The sequence below is a fragment of the Haliaeetus leucocephalus genome, unplaced genomic scaffold (genome assembly GCF_000737465.1).
Source record: "Haliaeetus leucocephalus isolate CR32 unplaced genomic scaffold, Haliaeetus_leucocephalus-4.0 Scaffold2, whole genome shotgun sequence".
Classification (NCBI taxonomy): domain Eukaryota; kingdom Metazoa; phylum Chordata; class Aves; order Accipitriformes; family Accipitridae; genus Haliaeetus; species Haliaeetus leucocephalus.
The window spans coordinates 13,912,900-13,938,276 of record NW_010972438.1 but is presented as its reverse complement, the minus strand read 5'-3'; the positions used below and the strand labels follow the sequence as shown (position 1 = coordinate 13,938,276).

Below are 25,377 nucleotides of genomic sequence, written 5' to 3'. Positions count from 1 at the left end.
GTCTCCCCATATGTATGCATACATATGTATATACTTAGTGAGCTGTTCACACACAATACTCCTCTCTTGCTATATGTATACATATATATGCATATAAACATATATGTGCTCTATATATAGACTGCTGTTCTCAGATACTTTTCTCACTACATATATATAGATATATACTTAGAGAGCTGTTATCACTCACAATTCTCTTCCCGTATATACACACACGCATATAATTAGAGAGAGAGAGAGAGAGAGAGAGCTGTTCACTCACACAATTACACAATTTTCTCTTGCTATACACACACACATATACGCATATATACTTAGATATTGGCAGGGGGAGAGGTAACAGGTCTCACTCTCTCTTTTCCGCTCTCTCCCCCCTACATATATACTGAGAGCTGTTCAGAGAACTCTTCTCACACACACAATACTTTTCAGGCTATGTGTATCACATATAGATGCATATATATATACACACACACACACACAGAGACTGTTAACATGCATACAAACTTAATTATCTTTATATATACACACACACAGAGGCATATATACTTTGAGTGCCTTGTTCACACCCCACCCCCCCTTAATCTCCATCTATATGTGCATACATGAACATATATAGACGGAGAGGGCTTTTCACACACACTCTCTACCCGCCCCCCCCAATACATACATCTATACTTAGCGAGCTGTTCATGTAAAAACATATACAGAGTGAGCAAGAGCCATTCACACACATTATTCTCTCCTGATGTATGTGTGTATGTATTCAGATATGTCTATATACTTGAGAAAAGGAGTGAGAGCTTTTCAAACACATGCACACACATTTTCTTTCATTCTATCTCTCGCCCCCCTCCCCCATGTATACTCTCTGGGGTCGTAAATATATACAGATATATGTTTATATCCTGATATATATTCTCTATGCATATACACATGTAGAGAGCAAGCGATAGCTGTGCTCACACAATACTCTCTCTTGTTACAGATATGCCTGTACAGATGCATATAGAGAGATTGTTCACACACATAATTGTCTTTATATATATATGTATACATATATAATTAAAGCACTGTTTACATACACACACGTATATACAGTGAGTGCATGCACGCTGTTCACACACATGCATCAGTCTCTCACTACATGTATATACATATATACCCTTAGAAAGGGATAGAGATCTCTTCGCACGAAGTCTCCTGCTATATATATATACACATATGTATATACAGAGAGTTGATCTCACACACACATACTTCTCTTGTTACAAATACATACACACACACATATACATGCATATATACTTACATATGGAGGGGAGAGTGACCTGTTCACTCACCGCTCTCTCTGTACATATACATATATACTCATGGAGAGAGAACTGTTCACACAAACACACAACTCTCTCTCGCTATATATAGATACGCACACATATGCATAAATATATGATTTTATATATTGTAACATACATAATTAGAACTGTTGACACACACATAGTATCCCCCCATCTATACATATATACTTAGACACAAAATACCCTCTCTCTCTTTCTGCATATATACATACATACTTACACAGTGAGCTGATCACACATATTCTTTCTCTTGCTATACATGTATATATATACACACATATATATATATGAGAGCGTGCGCACTATTTACACACACAGAAACAGAGCATTCCCCATATCCCTGCCACATATACTTTAAGTGATTACTTATATATGTAACTAATTGTGTGTGTTTGTCTGTATTTTCTACCATTCTCTCTGTCTTCCCCTCCTCCCCCCAAGAGAAAGACCTACAAAGAGAATGGTACCCCCCCCCCCCACCCCTCCCAAAAAATGCATGTGGGATATCTGTATGTGCGAGACTGTGATCTTTCCTACTCTCTCTTCCGCCTCCATATATAATATCTGGGACGCACATATATGTTTGTGTATATCGATCTTGATATATGTTCTCTGTCTGCGTGTGTCTCTGTATATGGAGAGACTGCAAGGCAGCTGGTCATTCCCCCCCTCCCAATTCAGATGCAGATATCCCCATAGTCATCTCTATATCGAATTTATTTAAATATTTATTTATGTGTCTGTATTTTCTTTCATTTTGTGTCCTTGTCTCCCTCCCCCTTTCTCAAAGAAATTTAAAAATAGCTAACCTACACACACACACGCACCTGCATGTATATGACCCATTTATATATGTAACACTGAAATATAGAAATAATATATAAATATATGTAAATAATATGTATAAAATAGATATAAACCATACATAAGTGTATAAATATTAAAAAATAAAATATAGGGGGGTATCTATGTGTGTAGACAGAGAGAGAGAAAGAGAAAAAACACACATGCACACATACAAATATAAGCATATAAGTATAAAATAATTTCAAATGTGTCTGAGTGTGTATGATCACCTCTGTCTCTCCATATATGGGGGTGAGATAATACATAGACATACACATATTTGTATGTGTGTATATCTATATCTACATCTATACATTCGTATTTAAATGTTTTGATGTAAATATGTAAATAAAATGAGGGTAGCCATATCTGTGTGTGAGATAATTTTTTTTTCTCTGAATATATATGTATATGAAGAAATACTTTATGTTGCATGTGTGTAAATTGGTAGGCCTGCAACCACGTATGTCTCATAAATGGAAACCTATAACTAAACTCACTCGTGCTCTCTGTCTCCGAGCCTTGGGATATGTCTGTGTAAGTAGAATATTGCAACACACACACGTGCGCATACACACACACACTCTCTGTGTCCATGCTGTCTTGTTTGTGCTCTTGTGCTTCCTTGCTCTTTTGCTCTGTAGCCCACAAAAGATGCGTCTTGATAAATATATACATATACACATTACTGCTTGTGTAAATGTGTTTGAATGGTAAACCACACACACACAGATGTTTAGCTAAACATATTTCTGTGTACCTATAGGATCCTGAACACGTCTTTGTGCTTGTATCACACATTTCCCTACAAGCACACCGGGGTGCATGCCGGGTGGGGGTTCTGTGCACACCTGGGGGCTGGGGCAGCAGCGGGGGCTGGTGGCAGCGGCAGCAGCCGTTGGGGGCTCCAGGTGTGCAGGGACACAGCTGGCATCCTGCCCGCCCGCGGGCGCTGGGCAGGCAGGAGGGCTCCCACCGCAGGGTCAGGGCAGGTAGCGATGCAGGACACGTCCAGCTGCAAAGCCCACCCGAGTGCCGCTGCCAAGGCACACACCGAGCTTTGCCGCCCCAGGCTTCGCAGCTTGGCATCTCTGGGCTGCTTTCCATGCGACGGTGGTCGGTCTTTAATTTCTTTGAGGCTACTCCCCCCACACAGCCCCTGCAGCACAGATGCGCGTTGCGCGATTCCCCGGCTTTCATATTTGCACCAGCGTCTCGCAAAACACAGCTGCCTTCACAAATGGCTCCAAGCCCTTGGCAGGGAGAAGCCGCAGCCGCCAAGCCCCACACCTGGCTGCCCTGCCACAACCTCACAGTTTTACCCACTGGCAGGGGCCAGGATCACACCACTTTGCAAATTCAGGGCACTGGTTGTAGCTATTGCGTATTATACATGGTGTGGGCTGGGGAACAGTCCCCCTCCCCTTGCACCAGCCAGCCTCCTTCTTCAGGTCTCTCCCTCCTGCCCAGCCAGGACCTGGGCAAAGAGCAAAATCAGCCCTCGAGCTCAGCTGCCTCGGTGCATCGGCTGAACCCCTCAGCCTCTTCCAGGGCAAGGTTTCCTCTGCAATTTGCCCAGCAGCAAGTCACCCTTGCACACATCATCATTGCACCTGCAACTCCTCAGGCAAAAAGGTCAGCAAAGAAGTAAAAGCCAGGAGGCCTCATTGATGCTAGGAGTGGTTTTGAACAGTGGTTTCAAGCACACTTGTACCCTGCAGGCACAATCAGTCCAGTCAGCTTCTCCAGTCCAAGGCTTCTTCAGACCACAGTGATGACAAGTGATTCTTGCAGGAGCACCAGTCCCCATCTGTGACAGCATCAGCCCTGAGTGTAACAGCAGGGCACTAATTGCCACACTGCTTGCCTCCTACACTCTTTTTTGTACACTTGTATGCATATATATCATATTCCCACCTGTGAAAAGATTGGTTTGTAGGTTGTAAATGGAATCCTCCCCTCCCCTTTAGCACCCATAACATCCTGTGGCAAGGAGCTCCACAGCTGTCCTACGCCCTGTGGAGCACTCTCCCTTTGCCGTGTCACTGCCAGTTTATTCAATGGGAGAGAGATTAAACACAGGATCTCTTCAGGGCTCATCTACAGCTGCTCCATGCAGCAGCCCTTTCAGCCTCAGCTCTACCACCCAAGGTCAAAACAGCAGGAGGCAGGTGCAGAGTTAAGACCATCCTCTTTCCCCAAAACATCACTTTATAGTTACTGCTCCCCCCTCCCCCAGCTTGGCTTCTTCCACACTAGAACTGTGTCTACAGAAAACAAATGCCAAGTGATGCTTTAAACGGAGATGAGCAGAAGGTCTGAGTCTTTCAAAAAGATGCAGACAGGAAAGTGGTCCCACCAGGACACATTGCTATTGCAGAGTAGTTATTTGAAACTGATGTAGACAGCAAAAGCCCAGTCAAGTAAGAGAAAAGCATGATAGGACAAAGCCATAAAATAGGATATAGAGCACAAAGACTGTTAGAAGGCTCTTGAAATAACTGGCCTCATTTCTCTATACATTGTTTTCCATCTTCCTGTGGGCATGAGTAGTGAGCTCAGCCTTGCTGAGTGCAAGTAGAGGGTCATGCCCAGCATCTAGAAATTAAAGGCTTCACCTTAACTCACTCTAAGGTGCCCTATGCCAGCCTTGCTTCCCCTCCAGCTGAAGCACCTAACTGGTGAGCTGGGAAGGGCTCAGCCTGCTCTTCTCACCAACCCCTCCCACAGGAGGGTAGCAAGAGCTTTAACAGCACTGCCCTCCCCTCCACCCTTCCACAAAGGTTTTCATACGCCCAGGACAGGGCTGAAGGACTACGCTCATGGGAGAGTGATCAGATCCAGCAGCATTCCTGCCACTGCAAGCAGCTTCAAGAAAAGCAGAGGGATAGCTGCCCTCCTACAGTTTTGGGTCAGCCAAGCAAGCAGGGCCTGCTCAACCCACTCCTGAAAACCATCTGGAGGGCACAGACTTTATAGTAAGGAGGAAGCACAAACATCTTTCAATTAGCAGGCACTGGCTTGCTAAAATGGCAACTAGACAGAGGAAAGAAAGGATGTTAGTGAAGGAAAAAAAAGAGAGTCAGGAACAGGAGTAAACAAGAAGGTTTGTTCTTGTTAAGTTTATTGGCATCATGTTTGTCTCTTTACATAAGAGCTCAGCCTACGTACTAGAATGTAGACCTCTGGAAAACAGGTAGAAGGGCTCCATTTAAGCAAGCTACAAACGCAAGAACAAATACCAGGAAGAAAGGAAGAGAGGAAAGGGACTAGATTGCCAAGTTTTTCCATACCAAAAATCCAGATTAGCAGTCAGTAAGAAGAAAGGGAAGATCATAGTCCAGGTCATTCATCAAGAAACAGCTACCACAACCCAGATGGGAGAGGAGCTCCTTCCACAGTACAAAGAGCCACTGGGACACCTCAGCTCTGGCTTCTTCTCACACTTGCTCCAGGATGTTAGGACTTAAGCAGTAGGGGAGGTGAACAAATGAGGTCATTTCATAGCTGTATTTAATTTTAAATCCAATAATCCAGTGTGCATATCAATGCTGTTATGCAAATCTGAGAATTTAGATACAAGGAAGCCAGACAGATTTTCCAGAAGATGAAGCCTTTTTGGCCTCAAAACAAGAAGGCTTACATAGTTCATCTCCACTGTACAGAATACTGCCTCTATCTGGACTTTGTGTTGCTAGCACGCTGCAGTTCACAAGTGTCCTCCTCACTTTCTACACAATCTGTGTTTCAGTACTTGAACATGTAATTCAGGAATTTTACACTAATTTATACATTTTTAATTGGTTGCATATATTAACATGTACTATAAGATTTTTCCTAAAGAAGCATTACATAATACATGGATACTGTAAAAAGATTTGATTAGTTAAAAGTAACAAGCATTAACAGAGATACATACAAAACTCAACCTAGTTGGACTGAGTGCTGAGCTTGCAATGAACTATGGGTAATCAGCCTTTCCAGTTGCAGCCTTCACAGGGGAAAACACGAGACAGTTAAAAATGTATGTAACTTGTTACACAGATTACCTGTAAACAGTTTCTCTCCATTGGACACCTGGAATTAGATTCAGTTCCAAACATACATAAGAGTTTCCATTTTAAACTAAGAGAAAGGTCTGTTACCGTGAAGTGTGATGTGGATGGTGTGGGGACACGAGCTCTGAAGTACGGGACTCACAGATGCTCATGGAAGATGGGTGGATTTTGGCAGCTGGAGATGGAAATTTTTTTAAATTTCGTTTTAAACACAGAAGAGGGGCTGTGTGTTTGAAGGCCTAAGTGTGATATTCATTTGTGAAGGACTGTGCTCAACCCCTCCCTCTCCCCTCAGCAGCTGCAGCTCTCCGCAGAAGCCTTCACTCGGTCATTCTTGTCTAGTTTGATGGGTTCGGGGAATTCATTGTAAAGCTCCACTTCGGTTTCCTAGTGGGAGAGAAGGGAAGAGTTAGTGCCGTGGCTCTATGGACAGCTCCTAGCATGCAAGGAGCCATTCTTGGCTGGGGAAAACCGTTGGAGAGCCCACAGCTGCCCACAACAGCTGAGCTCAGCAGGCAGGACCAGCACTGACAGAGGGCAACCACTAGCCCTCTCCCTACCTGTTTAAGTGCATTTCGTGCAATCGTCTGGAAAGCTTGTTCCACATTAATGGCCTCCTTGGCACTGGTTTCAAAGTAGGGGATGTTGTTTTTACTGTAGCACCAGGCTTGCGCCCGTTTTGTGGTGACCTGGGTGGACAAAGAGCAGCATCACCACCTTCAGCTACACAGGAAGGGGGGTTTATTTCCAGGGCAAGGCCAGATACTGCTCATATCCAACCTGAGCTAAGACAGCAGATCTGACCTCATCAAAACTACAGCCTTGATAGAGAGCACAGGAGACTGCTGCCCACCACCAACTACACTCAGCCCCAGGGCAGGGAGCACCATGCCTGAGGAAGATGAGGGCACAGACTGCTCAGGCATCCGCAGAGCAGGGACTTGCTCCTATAGGAGTTTCTCAGCAATTCTGAAGGAGGAGAATCAGCTCCTCTCCTTGCACCTACCCAGGAAGCTGCTGCAATCCTTCCACCAGTGGGCAGGAGTATGCTGTGCACAGGGGTTTGATGTTTCCAGGCAGGAGAAACTCTTCCCCAGTGGCACACAACAGCTGAGCCACACTCAGGCACCTCCCACTCCTGTTTCTCAGATAACCCTCCTGTGTTCCTTCAAGGTCTCCCACTCCAGCAATTTCTTAAGAGGAGGCTAGCAAGTCCCAGTACTCACTTGTCTGTTTTCTAGGTCAATCTTGTTTCCCAGCACAACAAAAGGAAAGTTCTCAGGATCCCTTGGACTGGCCTGAATGAGGAATTCGTCCCTCCAGCTGTCTAGGGTTTTGAATGTGTTGGGGGCCGTGACATCAAACACCAGCACACAGCAGTCTGCTCCCCTGTAGAAGGCAACTCCCAGAGACTGAAATCGTTCTTGTCCTGCTGTATCCCATATCTGGAGCAAAAGACAAGGCAGATAAGCCAGCTCTACTCTGACACAGTCAGTCCACAATTAGGGCATTCATTTCAAAACTCCCCAGCAGGCATCTACAGCCCCCAGCTAGACAGAGAGGAGCACCTAAAGGCTTGGGAATTTCTGTAGGCACTAAGTATCAAGAGCCAGAAACACCCTTCTAAAGATAGCTAACCCTTTTTGTGTTCAGCCTCAGCAAGGGAGATATCCTTGTTCTGGGCAAGCAGGACTTTGGTATTAGGGTCAGCAGGTGACCTGCCTGCAGTGCTTGGGTGCACTTGGGTACCAGCACAGTCCAAACACTCCTCTGATGGCTGCAACAGGGCTTTTGCTGCCTTGCAGTCAGCTTCACCACAGAGAGATGGAAGCTTCAGATACAAGACACTTAAGCAGACTGGCAGGTTAACATTGTACCCACAGGACTCACAGCAGCACGAATAGTTGACCTAAGGAGTCCTTTCCCAGCCCTTTCCAGTTACTGAACACTAGGGAAGTGCATCTTTCTAACAAGATCTAGTTTACTGACAGTACCAAATGCTGTTTTTAAACTGGGCCTGACGAAGCCGCTCTTAGCTGAGCCCAAACTGATCTTTGCCTTCCCTTGTTCAGCCCATGCACAGATTTGTAGAGAAGCCCAGCAGCACCTATGGCCAAGACCTGTTCAGTGCAAACAAGATTCACACCCAGTATACTGACCCCTGCACCACTCTGGACTACACTGGAGCAGATACTTCCACTTAAGTGTGGCCTAGGCAGCCAGGCACCCCTTGCAGCAGAGAGCAGTCACTCCTTACCTGCATTGTCACTAGCCTGTCATCCACCATGACCTCTTTTGTCAGGAAGTCTGCGCCTATCGTAGCCTTGTACTGGTTACTGAATTTCTTGTTCACATACTGGTTCATAAGCGATGTCTTTCCCACCCTGCACAGAAAGACAAAAAAGACTAAGTAGGCTGTTTCTATAACAGTGTTTGAATTAACCACCCTGAACAGAACATCCCAGTGCCCTTTGCCTTCCACCATAGCCTCCTGGCCTTTCAACCAGGGAAAATGCACCCACCTCTGCAAGAAGGGGCTTTTATAGAAACAGATGCTGAGGCAACATGCTGAGTAAGAGCATTAGCTACCTAAGGATACAAAGGATTACAATCTTTAGAAACCTTGTTTCCCCACCAGTAATCTGATCCTCAGTAAGGAGTATGTATCACATTATGATCATGAGGGCAGTTTTGGAAGAACATGAAGTGCCCCAGAGAAACCCACCAGAAACAGTCATCTTCAGCCTCTGCAGGAGGAGGAGGTGGAAGAACAGACAATCTCAGCTGGCAACAGCTCACATACACATCTGCTAGGCACCCAGAAGTGGAGATCTTCCCCAGAGAGCCAGCTTAGAGGCTCACATGCCCTCTCTGTGGCTGAAAAACACTCCCTGATCAACAGCTTGCTGGGCACAGTGGTATAAATAAGCCTTATGTCATGGGAATCAGGTTACAGCCTGCACCACAAGTAACCTATAACAGCTGAGCAGACTCCTTGCTCAACAGCACAGAGCAAAGCCTTTCACTCTAAGGGGCAGGCTCTAGCCAGATCAGACAGAAGCTAAGCAGATGGCTCAGTATAAACTATGTCTGACAGAGACAGAGTTTTAAGAAGTCACCTAAGATTGCTTACTAGCAGGTTTTTTTTTTTTTTTTTTTTTTTTTTTAAAGTGAAATGCACATTTCAACACCACATGTCCTCCTTGCAGAAAGGCTATTCAGTTCTGCTACTGGAGTGGCCTGCCCACCAGATTTCCCCTGTTTAATATTGTGGCAGGACTTCAAGATACTAAATTGTGGGGACACATTCAGGACCCAGGTTAGTGAAGAGTTCTTAAAGCTATAAGGTAACACAACTATCTGGGGCTGTAAAATATCTCCTCCCAGCACTGCTGTTTCTTACAATGCATCCAGGCTTCTACTAGCCAAGAACACCACTCCAGGTAGGTGCAGATTGGCAACTTAAAGGCTCCTTCACTTACCCAGAGTCTCCAAGGATGATGACTTTCAGTAACACTTTCTTCCTAGAAGTCATCTTTTACACTAGAAAGGAAGAGCAACAATCCCATCAGACACCATTAGCATGTTATTCCTCAAGGCAGAAAGCAGCAAGTTTGGAGTCTGAGAAACCTGACTCCCAGCAAGGAACCAGCAAAGGGCAGGGCCCAGCACTCCTGAAACCAGACTCCTTCAATTCAAGGCTACACCTGAGCACTAACCAGGTGTTTGTCCATTTCACAGGCAGGGCCATGTCAGACCAGTAGCAGCAACTTAATACCAACAGGTAGATGAGCCAAGCACTTGTCCTTTACAGTACCACATCCATTTTGGACCCTATTTCCAGGCCATTTTGTGGCCTACTCACCTAGGCCATCTCCCTTAGCCTCACTGGAGGCAGTGCAGTAAAGCATATCAGCTCCCAACACAGACTAGTTCTTATACATGCTACTAAGTGAGATGTAAGCCAAGATGTGTCTAATACCACACTCAAGCTTTTTGTATGCTGTTCAGTAGTTTCCCAGTGGAAAAAAATAAAACAAAAAAAAAGAACCTTTCAGGTTCAGCAATAGCTTTCTCTAGCAGCTGTGCTTTGTGAAAGTGTTGAGTCCCAAGGATACACTGTGGTTGAAGCAGTCACAACACAACGACACAGGCCAGCTGAACAGCTGAATTACAAGGCAAACTGCTACCAGACTCCACAGCTTTGCTGAGAGCTATGAAGCTAACTACTGCCACCTCACCTTTGGTGGAAGGACAAGTAGGCTACAGCAATAAAACTCACAACATTCAGTCTATTGCTCTGTCAGATGACAAGCTGTTTGCTCCATTGCATCCTGCCATGACTCCAGTCCACTTTATAGGCAGGTGGCTCTGAATGGGCCACTAATGGTCCATCCAATTAGCAAGAGAGATTTGAACTCCAGAGATCCACACTCTTACTTGCTCCCAGGTCTCCTTCAGATTGGTGAAGAAGCTAGAAGTACATCAGCTGCAGCAGCCCCGAATACACTTCTGGATGTGCTTTAGCACAGTGAGAGCAAGTACAAAGTCTTGCTATTAGTGGCTGAGCATGCCCTTCTTACCATGAGGCCCTTCTCCCCACCTCTGGGGAATGGATGGGACAAACCATTCTTAGGTGCTCAGGCTTGATCAGATAACAGACCCTGGTTTGGAACTGACCTCGTCCACAACACAAGGACTCCTTGGCTTTTCCTGAAGAACCCTGCAGGTTCTGTACAGCAAGAAGAGCTGGAAGACAGTTATAGCTGTGCTACTTGAGTTCAAAGACCCTTTGACCACAGGCTTCATGTATTAAGCCCTTATATAGGGACTTGGTTACCCTAAAATTCCCATCCTGCTACACCACATTCATTACACCACACAACTCCTACTCTTCAGGAGCTATTCCTGGCTTTCACCGCTAAGGAGGCCTTCACTTCTACAACAACATGGATATATACATCTTCTGAGCAGCTTGGTCCTATGCATTTCCTGGGATACACAACAGTCTCAGCTGCTAGATAACTGCAACCCACTTCATCCCACTACTACTGGAGATAACATGCTCCAAGCTGTAGGAGCCTCTTACTAGATGCAGAGTCCAGTTGCAAAAGGTCTTAATCATCTCAAGCTTTGAGTGTTAAAAGACATGCAGTCTTTTAGACTTTGCCATCAGTGAATGCTGCAGACACTGAAAAAGCCCTCCTGCAGCTGACATAGGTAGTGGTGCACTTTCAGCCACACCTTGTTGGACTGCACCCACCTCATGCATCTAGTGATACATCTAGATGGGAAACACTGTTGAGAAGATAACAGCCAGAGGCTGTTGAGTGAGCAGCAGTGACAGGCCACCCACAGAGCTCATGCTATCCTTAGACGGGTGTTAACAGATGCCAGAGAGCCTGCACAGGACAGTTTCTCCAAGTGTAAACACCTCTCTTTTCCAAGGCTGTCTATGCTGGACTGCATTGCTCAATGATCCAACTGGCAGCCCAGCTATACTACCAAAGATATAGCCAGCTGAAAGTTGTCAACAACCCCACCATTTAGTACTGCTTCTGCTCTTGCCAAGATCCACACTCTATAGCTTGTCTCCTCTATAGCCATGGGGAGAACAGTCCATGTAAGCTCCTTCAAGCAGACGGCACCTCCTGTGTTTTCAAAGCACATAGCACAAGTGACACATGCTAGCCAAGCCAGAGACTCTTGCAGCACAATCAGCCCAGATGGAGCAAGAAGCAAGTAAGCAGAGCTTTGAAACAGCTTAAAGACAGCTGTGTACACTGAACTGTCATGGAAAACATCTTTATAGGTTCAGGTTCATTGTGAGAGTCACCTGTTTTCCTCAAGACAGAGGAAAACAACTCACCCTGAAGCAACTGTGCCAGAACCCAGCATGTACTGCTTCTATTTTTCTCTGAGTGTTTTCAGTATTGCTTGCCACTGGCTGCTGCAGCTTACTGCTTCCTGGTATTCGAAGCAGCTTTGGACAAGCTGGCATTAGTTCTCATGCTCAGGGAAGGATTTGCAGAGCCCTAAATTACAACACTAAATCACACTGGGTGCTTAGCACCCAAGTTCAACACAGCCTGAAGTCCCACTATGAAGGGAGGGGAAACTGCTCTGTCAAGTCTCATTACCTTGGAAGTAGCTCAGCTGCAGACATGGGAAGGAAGTCTGAGTCAGACCTGACACTGTCTTCTTGTCATAGCTGACGGGCTACCTCATCAGTGTGAAGGGCTATTACTGCCTCATGAACACCGGTCAGGTGAGACACTCAGCCTCCATCCCAGGTTATGCAACGGATATGAGCCATAGCACAGAAAAAGCTGCCTCAGCTTGGTATTTGGTTTGGGCCATGAGACAGTGAGGAACTCCAGTCCTGCCAAGGGCCAGCAGTGGACAGTGCCCAGAGTTTTCCACCCCTGTTCTACTAGGCTTGATCAATGCTGCTTTGAAGCCCAGTCAGTTGATGGGCCAAGCCCTCTTATTAATCTTCTCATTACAGGTATAAACAGACTAATACTTCAGCATTACTCCTTGCCCAGTACAAGAAGGAGACCTTGCCTTTGGAGAGGCACATCTCCAGGTCTTAAAGGAAGTACTAGTGTTTGATCTCCTGGAGGCTTCCTAAGGAAAGAAACCCCTCTAAGTAGCATCAGGTTGCTCTCTACAGCACCACCTTTACTATTTCCTTTATCTTTACCATGTTCTGTGTGGCCAAGCAGGTCTCCAACAGCAGCTCCAGCTTTAAAGCAACTGTTTGTGCTAGACAGAGGTCTGACTGGTCCTAGCAAGATCTTCAATCTAGATGGATTGAAGACATCCCCATTATCTTAAGTGGGGTTTTCTTATGAAGCAGCCCAAAGGCCAAGGACAGGACACCATGCCTCTTTCAATGTTTGCTTCCAGCCACAGTGTTTTTAACAAGCTGAGACACTAGCAGTGAAAGACACTAGTGCTCTCTGAAGGTCCTGTAAGCGAAGCCTTACTACAGTCTCCTTAACACCATGCAAAGGATTTTGGTGACTTCAGTTCATACTAAGCCAACAGCAAATACAACATGTTCATGGCAGAGGATGCTTCCACACACTGCAGTTCAAGTAAGCTCAGAAATACCTCAGTTGATCCTGGTTACAGCATGCCATTTGCTGTGTCAGTAGAACAAGGCACAACTAACCAACCCTGGGCCAGGTTCAGTACTCAAACATTTGCTTGCCTGAAGTCAGAGGCAGTTTATGATTATTCCCTTGTTAACACAGGCTGTTTCTCACATTATATGGCATCGAGTAGGTTGATTACTGCCTTCTGTCCCAGAAATGGAGCCCACATACATGCTCTAAGCTACATAGATCTCATTTCTGGTAAACCTTGCTAGTAAAAAAAAAAATCTAAGGGAGACAAAGAATATAGCTTTAGCTCACAGACAAAGCAAGTTTGAATACCTGAAGGAACAGTTCTCTCACATGAGGAGTTTCTCCAGTCACACCTGCAAGAAACATTAAATTACTAAGCTAAGCTGAGATATAGGCTGCACAAGGGTTTCCCCAATGCTCTTGCAAAGACCAGGCTCAGCTTGAGTTGAGATCAAAACTGTGACAGTGGTGAGTCAGTGGTATCCAAGTCTAAGACTATTTTGCACCTATACATGCAGCTTGTCTTGCTTTATGATATTTGGTATAATTACTCTGAAGCAGCATCCTGTAAGAGTCACATAAGCCCTTAAGATGGCAGTGTGCGAGCTCACACAGGGCTCGGATCCAGTCCCAGAAGCATTTCTGAACAAACACTTCCTTTTTTAGAGATATCATGAAGAAAAACCTGTTTGTTAAGATTTGATCCAAGACATCAGTTCTCTTTTACACTGTGTGAAGTCTCTTGGAGCGAGGTCACCTGCATGACTGCTCAGAACACAGCCTACCAGCACACCCAGCTAGCCCTGCTCAGCAGCCATCAGGAATTTTCTGTCAATCAGGACACCAGTCAGAATCATTCCTCCTCCTGGCTTAAGTGGTACCAAAGGAATGACACAGCTGCCTCTAATACTGGAGAGGAGTCCTTCCACTCAATTTTTAATGCCTATCCATTTAAGCAAACAAGCCATTAACAGTATGTTGACCCTCATGAGATTAAGCCTGGTATAGCATGCTCTCTCCCACAGTATTACCTTTCTAACACTGGCCTGCTGGAGTAGCAAGGGAGAACCCCCAACATCTGACCTGCAAGTGTTTCTGGCTTAGCTGATCTGAAATGAAGAGTCAAAAACTGTCCTATAACACTCCATAGTGCTACAGCTCCTCAGATACAAAAGCAAATAAAGCCTATGCCAAATCTAATTAGGCTTCCCTTCTTGCTTCAGAGTACATTACAACTGTCCTTTCACTTGCTATATTAAGACAGCAGCTTTAACTCAAAGCAGAAAGGGATGGTTAAGGATTCCTTAGAGATGTTCACGTGTCAAGTCACAATGCAGGCATTTTAGCATTAATTAGGTTGGTAAAAGCAAAGAACAGTAGGAGCTTGCATTGATGGCCCACCAGATCTCTTGGATTAGCTTTATCCTTTAACAGAAGTAGGCCTTGCAATAGGAACACCCTGTTAAGTTGCTCATGCACAGTTTTAGTATGGTAGCTAGCCTTGGGGGGGAATCTCACCTCCATGGAAGACAACTGCTCCTTAAGCAGTGGCATATCCATACCAGTTTTGAACCTGTTGACAAGCTGCTGGAACAGTCCTTACTGTTGGAGCTTTGCTATTAAAAAGTTCAAGTCACAATCCTAACCAAGAACCAAAGCATGTTTATGCAGAGGCTAGAAAAACTGGTACATTTGACCAGGAGCTCTCTGCTTTTGCATCTACCAGTCTGCCATCTGCACTTTCTGCTAGAAATAAGCTGAACACTGAAGCAAAATTGTCAGATTACACCTCTCACCTTGTGTCCTTTGCCAGGGATATTTAACACTATGCCAACAGGGCACAAAGCAGTAGGTGAGCAAGCATCAAGCAGAGCTAAACTCACTGCTGGACTATGAATACCTAGTTCTGCTCCCCTCTCCCAGCAGGCAGCACATGAGTAAAGTAGGTGTTCCACAAAAGGGCACATTTGAACCTGAAGCACTGCAGGTCTGTTCTGGGTGCTGTGGTTGATAAGCAGAGCATTCACTTCCCCACTATATCACAGGACCTTTAGTAAAAACACCTAACCTTGAGAAACCCAATATGGATAGAGCTGTACTCCATTAGGGGATACCACACACTGCAGTGGGCTCACCACACTGACCAGACTGAGCAGAAGACAGCCACACTTGAACACTGGAAGACCTTTCTGCCCTGAAATGCAGGAAAAGCATCCTAAAATGCAGCTAAGTGCATTTCTGACACAGAAACACCACCTCTGCTCACTGTTTTCTCACATGGAGGAGGCTGCAAAGCATTAAGTCTCTGTACTGCACTAAAGAGCTATTTTTATTCTCCCCCTTCAATAGTTCTGCATTTCTTCAAGGAAACTCAAGCTGGAAGAATGATTCAGGACCAGCTCAGTCAGACTGAACCAGTTTCTTCCCAGAAGTAGCAAGCTCCCTAGCATGTTTAGCACCTTAGGGGGTTATGTCTGCTTAGACCTTCAACCACTGAAATAAGATGCTCACTGGATGTTTGTCCTGTTCTTACAGGATCAAGCACACCGGACTGGCATATATCATTTGCCCCATGGTCACACTGTACCCTGCCATGATTTATCAAGCCAAGTTTAGCTGAGGCTTTGAGTAGACACATGAATTTGTTCCAGTTCAGCTACCCTGAAAATGCAAGGCCTCATCCTGAGGAAAGGCAGATAGTCTGCAATTGTCATTAGTTGACCAGGATCACAGTTTCCACTTGCAGAGCACCCAAGTGGTCCAGACACCCTTTGTAACAAAGCCTCAATCTCCAGTTGCAGCAGGAGCTCAAGGTGGCACTGAACAAATTTTACCAATACCATCTAGTAACAACAGCTTGGTTCCAACCACCTGGTCACACAGACATTGCTAACCAGGTGTCTGCTAATGCAAAGCTACAAGTGACAGCCTGAGCAATTCAACATGAATGCCTACCTAGGACCTGCAGATACCAACCTTTAACATCTCTCACTTCCATTCTCCCGCAAGTGACAACAGCCCAGGAACAGAGCAAAAGCCGCATCCTTTCATCTGGGAAAAGGCTGAGCAGCAGCCAAAGGACCATCATCAGGGGCTGTTACTTTCATATGAACATGGCTTAGGAGGTGCCAAGTTGCCTTTAAGGAAGAAACTAGAAATAAGTCTGCCTTTGTTTTTTTTTTTGTGGTTTTTTTGTGTTTTTTTTTTTGACTGCTACAGAGCCTGCACATTCTCCTTACCAAACCTGAGTGCTCTACAAGTGGACAAGTACCTAGCGTCCTTGCACTGAGGACTGCTACAGAAGCACATGAAGTTCTAACAGCAAGTTGAGTCTTGCATTGACAAGGGCTGCACAAGCAGGACAGTACCCTCTTCCACTCCCATGATAGGTCTACTACAAGCTCAGCTTCCCCAGCTGGCTGGAAGATCTCATCTAGGAAAGCCTTACTTTTAGTGGGGACATGTGCTGGCTTTGTGCCTAAAAAGTAAATTAGGAACATCTTGCCATTTGGGTTGACAACTTGCAAGAACTACTCTCTGTAAATAGGTTGCTTTTTAGGGCAACAGGCTCCTACAGTCCATACAGTCAGAGGTGCTTTAGAGGTGCTTTCAGGCCTCACTGATGCACCACAGAGCAGCAGTCAGTTAAAGCAAAGCCCACACCAAAAGCAGCTGGCAAGATATTCTTGTGACAGCTTCACAGAAGGGTACACTCTAGATGCTGCTGTATCAGTAGCATTTCAAAACTGCTTTCCACCTCCCTCCTCCTCACACATTGATGTTGCTGTTCTAACCAACATATTCCCTCCTGCTGGTACACAGCCAAGAGCTCAAGTACAGCTCATCGTTCCCTCCTCAGGAGGAGCAGCTAGGCTGCCTGCTACTTACTGCAGTTTCACCAAGAGCAGGCTTCTGTCCAGTTGGTGCCTTTCCCAGCCAGCCCTGTGGGGCAGGAATTACCTCTGTTCAGGGAGCAGGGAGCCTCAGCTACAAATTAATTTTTGATAGCTTGTGTAAAACATTATATTGCAAGTTATCAGGTGTAGGTATGCTGTCCAGTGTCTTCCACCCCCACCTGTGAGTCCTAAGCCAAAAGCTTCACCTTCTTGAAGAACAGCCTAGAGCTTTAGATGCTTGCTAGCACACTGACATGGCTCAGATCAAACTAAAATCTTAAAACATGTTTCAGTATCCCAGAGGAACTGCCTTTTTAGACTACAGCTGTCTGCAGTAAGTTTCCATCTCATTTTGAGGGTGGAGTTGCAGCCTCCAGTGCCGGAGGAGCTGCTCTAGGACCAAGTGAAGCTCAGGAACCAGCCAGCAGCAGCCAGCTACAGCTCAGCAATATGGCTTCAAGTTCAGTTCATTGGCTGCTTCAATGTGAGAACCAAACTGATGTGACGTGGTGCTAATAGCTAACTGACCTGGTCTGCAAGCTAGCTACCACATGGATATAGACACCAGGCCCACACACATACCCTACTACATCTGTTCCTGGTAACATGCTCTTAAGACAGCTCAGTGCTAAAGGGAGAGAATGATGGGGCAACATACAGCTTGGGGAAACATGTAGGAAACCCAGCTGGAAAGCAAAAGCTTTGAAACAGTTGTGAACAGAATAGGCTCTTGGTGTGATCAAGGAAGCTCCAGAGCTGGTGCTGGGGAATACACTTCTTGCAGTGGCAACAAGGTTTTAGCTTGCCTCAGACAGACCCTCAATCCCCAACTGGAGGCTCTAGGACACATCCCTGCTATGGGCAGGGGCTCAAAGAGCTCCTTGGAAGAAGATGCACCAATGGCCAGTTTGCCAGAGTCCAGATGACACAGGGAAGGCAGAAGCAATGCCACTAGTAGGAGCCACGTCTGCAGTGGAATCACAGGACTTGCACATGAGAAGGGGTCTGCCCTGCCTGAGGTCTCAGCTCAGCTGCAGCTCAGTTAGGGCTGAGAGTACTGGGATTTGGAGAGCACTGCATTCCTGAGAGGCACTGATGCATATGATCAGTCAGGCTCAAAGCCTAAGTTCTCAAAGCCAAGTTCTCCAGTCCAAGCCTCACTGATTCACAGCCCTGTTACACCTCCTGGCATTCCTCCAGATCAGAGTTGTTTTATGCCTGCACAATGGTTAAATACTAGATGTGGAACTCAACAAGTTTCTTGTTCTAAAGCTGCCATTATGAATTGTGACTCCACCCTAGAAAAGTCCAGACTACGTAGGGCTAGCCTGCAACCCCACATCCAGGAAGGTATAAAGCTTAGAAACTGATCTTTACCAGTTTAGATTTCACGGCAGCCACCTTCTCTTGAGGAGATATCATGCTGATCTGACTACATGGTTTGAGTGGGAGCAAAACAAGCACGGAAATGCATTTGCTTACAGTAGTACCAAGGCAGATGTGTCTCTGCATGTTTAGTCAGACCACCAGTGTGCATAGGAGCAGTGGGACAGGTATGGAGGTCATTTCTTGATGTCTACAGGAACACTGCTTTGCCTAGACTGCTGCTTAGCACAAGATTACAGCAGCACATGTAAACTCTTCCAGGTGATAAACACCCTGAGCCAAAGGGAGGGAGGGTAGTGCAGGAAGTGTCCCTAGCGATGCAGCCAGCTATGCTGGACGGCCATCCTGGGTGGATCACTTTGCTCCTCAGCAACCCGAGGATGATCGCCATCATCTCCACAGCAGGTATGTGGAAAACAGCAGCTATGAGCAGGAATGCCCTTTTAGAGCTAATGCCACACAGTAAAAAGATCAGGATTCCCAGACAGAGAGCCAGTGCTGCTGACGTGGTAGTCTTCAGGTTATAGGAAGACAGCTCCGTGAGAAACCCATACCCACAAGCTTCACTGAAAGCTAGATGTTTCCAGTCATTAAGTTTTAGTCCACCAGTTCCTTCAGCAGCTGAAGAGCCCTTATACCACAGGATATCTTTCTCCCAGGAATGGGCAGACATATACAGAGCCCTAACAGGCTGATAGCAAGTGTCTGAAGATCTTGAGCTAGCCTTCTTTTGGCGGCTCAAGTTACACTGTCATTCAAGAACGAGTATTGCTGTGCCCCTACCTTCCAGGAGGAAGCAGATCCCCTGTAAATCCTACAGGATTTCAGGTAGTTCCCAGCTGATTTTCCCCAAGGATCAAGCTGTTACAAGAACAGGCATGCTTGCTTTAACACCCCTCCCCCTTTATCAGAGCAAGCTCAACTTCCCCTATTCTGCCCTGGGGGAGACAATCTCAGGATGTGGGAGGAGAGTTGAGCACATTGCTGGCTGCTGGGAGACACTAGGCAACAAGCCATGTGTCTTGACTAAGGGCCTTGCCTACGCAAAGCATTTCAGCTATACCAGTATAGCTTCATGTTGCCATGCCTCTACCAGAATGGCCTCCTTGGTGGAGAGCTTTCAAATCAAGCAAGACAAGTCTTATACTACTAACTGGAACATAGCTATAGCACCCATACAGCCTGGTTTATACAGTCATGTCTGTCAGCCTTTTGGCACACAGCCACCCAACCAGCAGAGCCAACCAACAGTTTCAGTAACCCCAATATATGAATACCAATAGCCCAGCACAGTTCTCACATCAGGCCATCCCACTGAACACAACTCCCCCATTACTTTCTATAAACCAAGCACAGTGCCAGGGGCAGCTGTGTTTTAATCTTTGTGTCCAAAAGATAAGGCTGACCAATTAAAAGTATTGCAAGTCAGCCAGGCCACTAAGAAACATTAAAGTTGTTAGATCTTTACCATATCTGACAGGATTTTTCGAGTACTCAAGATTAATTTCTAGTTTTGTCTACAGCTTCCTAAGGTTTCACACATTCCCATCATGCTTTCAGTTTTAGAAACACAGATTGGAGGAGTTAGATTCCTTACCACTGCAAAGGTTAAGCACAGATCTTAGACCTTGTGAGTGGTAAACAAGCCTTGTTTATCCACTCCTGGCTGCTAGCTTCCCATCAGTTCCTAGAGGCTGGGCAAGAAAAAAGCAACTGAAGGGAGACTTTGACCAGGGTTCAGGCCTTCAAGTCAAATTATGGCCCTCAGGAAGCCTGACAGACCCTGTAGCTTACATCTGAGATTCAGATGCAAGACTGAATATTGTCTCTCCTTCAGCAACAGGAGCTCAATAGAAGAGATAGGACAAATACCAATGGGAGATCCTACCACCAGACACGTAGATGTGGAGAAGTACAAGACCAACACTAATGGCAAAAACCTTACTCCTGTACATCTATTCCAGGAGGTCCTGTTCTCAGTAATGAGTGTTCTAGAGAGGAGGCTTCCTCTAGGGACAGGTTGCAATCTAAGAACTAAACCTTGATCTGCAAGCAGAACTCCAGATCCCACACACTCAGTACCTCTTACTATGCTAATGCAGTCTGCAGAGCAGGAAGGACAAGTATTTCAGTACCAGTCCCAGGATGGGAGTGTAATAGGTCGCTTGCCATGACAGCTGAGTCGGTCCCTAACAAGGGATTCCTACTGTGGAGACTCTGTTTCAGACTGACATTTCATACCCTCATACCTCTTACAAAGATCCTGCATCAATACTTCACCAGCTCAGCTATCCTCTTGACGAAGCTCCACAAAGGACCAAAAAAGCCTCACTGAAGTGACATGCATGGTGAAATTAAGAGCATGGTGCTGGTAAACTGCATATTCTTGGGGGGGGGCGGGGGCAGAAATCAAGCCTAGGCATGCCTCAGTTACAGCCATCTCACTGCTCATGCTTGAGACACTGTTACCACTGTGCCAGTTTGGACTTCAGATATCATTATCTGTGTCTGGGAGTGGAGAGGAAGAGCGAGCTACAGAGCCAAGTGACTCAGCCCTCTTGAGGGAGACAAGCACCAAGCAGGTTACTTTCAAGAGGATGCTGCTTCCCAGCTGGAGAGAGATCAAGGGTTCAGGACAGACTCATTAGATAAACTGGTAGCCCCAGCAACCAAGATGCCAGGTAGCATCTGAAGGCAGCTCCAGCTGCCTGCCTTCACTTCTGTCCACCACTTCACTAGTCTAGTTTGTCTGCGAAGTGACCAAAATTACAGTATGCAGTGATACAAGACAGACTCCAGAAAAAATACTGTTTTCTTAATTGACAATATAAAGATCTACTCAATTTCATTTAGGCATTTCTGCTTGAAACTCATGCAAGTACCATTAGATACAATTAGTCACCTTAAGTTGGCATTTCAAGTAGTTATGGAGAGGCAAGAGCAAATCACTCACTACATCAAGTGCCTTTAAATTACATAAATAGGAATCTGTGCCACAAGCTTACACTTCAATCCCATCTCAAAGGCAGTGCACTCCCTCCTGAAGTTTCACTGCCCTGTGAAAACAGCCATGGCCTCAAGAACAGGTTCCCTAGCAAGAGAAGTCAAGGCTATTTGAAATCAGCTGTAAATCAACACACTCCAGTGGCCTTGACAAGTTTGCTTCCCTCCCAGTCACTGACCGTGAGTTAGCAACAGCAGTGTTGACACAGCTTCCCCCATGGACGGAGCGCTCATTGCTGGCACTAGAGAGGAGGAGCAGTCTCACAGGAACAGCGCTAACAGCAACAATGACATCACCACGGCAGATCTCCACCGAGCAGAAAATGCAGCAGCACACCGGGTTTGAGCGCTGCATCCCCGCGAACAGAGCACAAAAGCAACAAGCACGCTGGAAGCCAGAGAGCAACCATGTGATAGAGGGGTATCCCTTCACTGTCTGCTATTTCTGAACAGCACATGTGGAGTCACTGACCTTGGGCACTCATTTGGAAGTTTTATTCAAGGCGCACTGAAAGGGAAATACGATCTTCAATAGAGCAGCTAACTGTAGAACTGAAAATGGTATATTAACTATTGTCATTCAATTAATTATCCATACCTAATTCAGTTTTGATAGGCACAGCTCATGTTTGGATTGTCACTGCAGAAAGTGACCCTTTTATCCTCACAATCTACTGTCACAACTTAACTATGTCTGAAGGCAGACTGTTATACAGCAACTACAAGAGATCATTTTAGGAAGCTGCAGGGGGAAGCGAACTGAACTCCAACTCATCAGGCAATTAAACTGCAATTATCAAAACAATGCTGTGCAAGGATGAAGTACTTCAGCCTCCGAAGGATGCAGGATTGCTGTCAGACAAGCAGCATGCAAGCATGCTAGTGCCCAGCCAAGTTCAGCATTTAGGTAAGGTCTTATCTGGTAAGGTCTTATCCATCAAGGCAACAAGCTTTAAATTACTCTACAGTTCTGCAAGGGAATCTTAGGTCCGTCAGGCCCTAGTAACAAGGGCTTAAGAGCAGTTCAGGTCACAGCCAAGGAGAAGCCCAGAAGACGTTAGGGAACACTGGCAGCATGCAAGGTGAGGGTTCTGTACTTGTTTATCAAATGGTAATTTACTTCAGTTACTGAAGAAATTGCTATATTATAACAGCAGGGACAACTATCAGTAAGTATCTGTAAGCCCACACATCCACCAGTTCTAGAGAATGCAAACAGCTAAGCACCCTATTCCACAGCACTTATTCCCAAACCAGGGCTTGCCAGACACCTATCTCACGATGCAGCATTTAAAAATGCACCCTAATCAAGCACAAGCAATTTTGTTTACAGCCAAATGTTAAGTTCTGCATAAACTAGTCTCATTTTCACAGAGAAGTCAGACCAAAATCCCATACATGTTAGAGACAAAGCTATTTATAGTTTTGCACAGATGGTTTGATTGTAATTGTCATGTTTCCTCAAGGACAAGCTTTGCCAGAGATTTGGTCCAACAGGTAATTCACATAACCTTCCAACACAAGGTCTTAAAACAGGAGCTTCAAGAAGGTGCTGCAGAAATTGAATCCAGTAGCCCTCTTGCCCACAGGCATTCATTTTGGGTAGTAAACCAAGCAAAGTGGTATCTTCCCCAGATGATTTCAGAGGAGAGCCTATGGCAGAGCTTGTACATTTTCCACTTTCAGTTAAGGATTCATCAATGTTGTAATATGTCTGTGCTACTCAGTGTAGAGTTTGATTCACTGGCTTTGGTAGGAGGGCAGGGGTGCCTGTAATGTAGCCTCTGCAACACAGTTAAATTCTTAACTTGGCACTTTTGCCTTTTAAGGTACAACTCAGTGTGCCACACTGAACTATTAGTAGGGTATTTGAGGACATGGACCACTGCATGACACCACAGGGAAGAAGAAAGTTTAATGTAGCTACTGCCTTGCATCTTATCAGTTATACTTCTCACTGCAGGTTAGGAGAGCAAGAAACTGCTATTGGATTTTAAAAGTTTTCCTTACTGAGGGATCAGATTAACCCCATCTTACAGCTTTTCTACACCAGAAGTAGAGTATTAACATAATAGCACAAAAAAAAAGGGGGCAGTACTTGAAAGTAACAGTATTAGAGCTGCTTTGGATTCTGAGGACTCAGGCCAGGCATAGTGGGTCTACCCATTAGTTCATGGAGGGCAAGTCATGTGTTCAGTCAGCTGTTGGAAGTCACAAGAGGGATGGGGGGAAAAAAAGAGACAAGTATACTTGTTCTTCCTGAATAAGTACAGCAACGAAGTCCCGATTATTTAACAAGGAATATTCAAATTACTCCACCCACTTTAACCTCAAATACAGCTCCTGAGAGAACAGGGTACATTGACTCCAGCAGCCTGGCTCTACTGGAAGCATAGCAAGGCTGCAACTTCTATCATACACTACTAGTACCACTGCAGCCCGTGAACATGGTACAGCTGCAAGTAAGCATGTAAGTCATAGCCAGCCAAACACTGGGGCATAGCTGGTAACGCACAACTCCCCTAAAAAGAGAGCTCTTCCACTTCCCCCAGCCTCAATTCCCACATGGATACACAGAGTGCTAGGCACAGGCCAGAGCTGGCTGGCCAGCAGCAAGTACTGGAAGCTTTAAAGCTTCCATATTGGCAATTGTCAAAGAACAGCTTGCTTACAGTTGGGAGGACTTTGTTCTGTCATGTATTCTCAGTTTACATACAAAACCCCTCATACACACATATCACAACAGCTCTGCTTATCAGCAAGTATTTTCAGTTTTCAGGGAGATAATACTGAGAATTCCAGCTTTGACTCAAAGGGTTTGGAGTTACTAAGACAGACTCATTTCAGTGCTGTGGTTACCTATCATACTTCAGATTAAGACAGCCTTTTTACAGCTGTTTTACTACTAAAACAGTCCCTCTATTTACAGGGAAGACAGTGCAGTTGTGTTAAGTACAATGATTAGGTATTTCCATATTTATTAGTCTATATATACACCTAGAGACTAATAACGTATCTATCATTTAATTTACCTTATTATACACTCACAGCCAAAAGCACTTCCAACATCCACTCTAATACTTCTTAGAACTGACTCAGGCTTTACACACGCTGCGAGCTACTTTCGCAATAACTGCCAGTCTGTTCAGCCGCCTGTTTTGTCACGTTAATTGCTCCCAGGGCAGCCTGCTCATCATAAAAGCGATATCCACCGACCACCCAGAGCAGCATTTCACCACCCCAACCCAGCGCTTCCCCAAACACCAGCGCTCGGACCACTTTCGGCCACCAGCTGCCCCAAAGCCTCTTCAGACTTTGAGAGGAAGCTACGGCAGCACCGCCACATGTCACAGACAATACGCTGTCCTCCCCGGCAGGTACCACGTCGGGCCTCTTCAAACCTCCCAGGAGAGCAGGCTCCCACAAAGGCCTCGAGAAACGCGCGTCTCGGGGAAGGCCTGCGGGTCCCCACTCCCGCGGCGCTGCGCGGAGGAGCCCTTTCCCGGCGAGACCCCCCGCGGCCTAGCTCTATTGTTCCCGCAGAAACCACAGGCCGGGCCCGGCACGGCTCCGGGGAGCTCGGCACCCGACAGCGCCGGCCGCCTGACCCCGCCACGGGGGCGGGCGAACGCCAGCCCTCCCCAGCGGGACAGGCCCCGGTGGCGGAGCCCGCCCGGGGAGCACGAAGGCGGCG

The 25,377-nt window shown here is 45.9% G+C and overlaps 1 protein-coding gene across 4 annotated transcripts in view; it reads right to left on the bottom strand.

Moving 5' to 3' along the window:
* Positions 1–5,310: 5,310 nt before the first annotated feature.
* The window catches only part of RAB7A (RAB7A, member RAS oncogene family), a 20,296-nt gene continuing 229 nt past the window's right edge, over positions 5,311–25,377 (bottom strand). Inside the window, exons 2-6 of one of the 4 annotated variants that reach the window (XM_010572032.1) lie at positions 9,745–9,805; positions 8,520–8,646; positions 7,489–7,707; positions 6,823–6,951; positions 5,311–6,649 (exon numbers count right to left, since the gene is read on the bottom strand). In XM_010572032.1, the coding sequence (XP_010570334.1) occupies positions 6,554–6,649; positions 6,823–6,951; positions 7,489–7,707; positions 8,520–8,646; positions 9,745–9,797 (624 nt within the window). In that variant the 5' untranslated portion in view covers positions 9,798–9,805 and the 3' untranslated portion in view covers positions 5,311–6,553. Of the gene's footprint in view, positions 6,952–7,488; positions 7,708–8,519; positions 8,647–9,744; positions 9,810–13,685; positions 13,752–25,377 lie in introns of all 4 variants that reach the window. The other 3 variants (XM_010572021.1, XM_010572012.1, XM_010572001.1) reach the window with 3 other exon arrangements.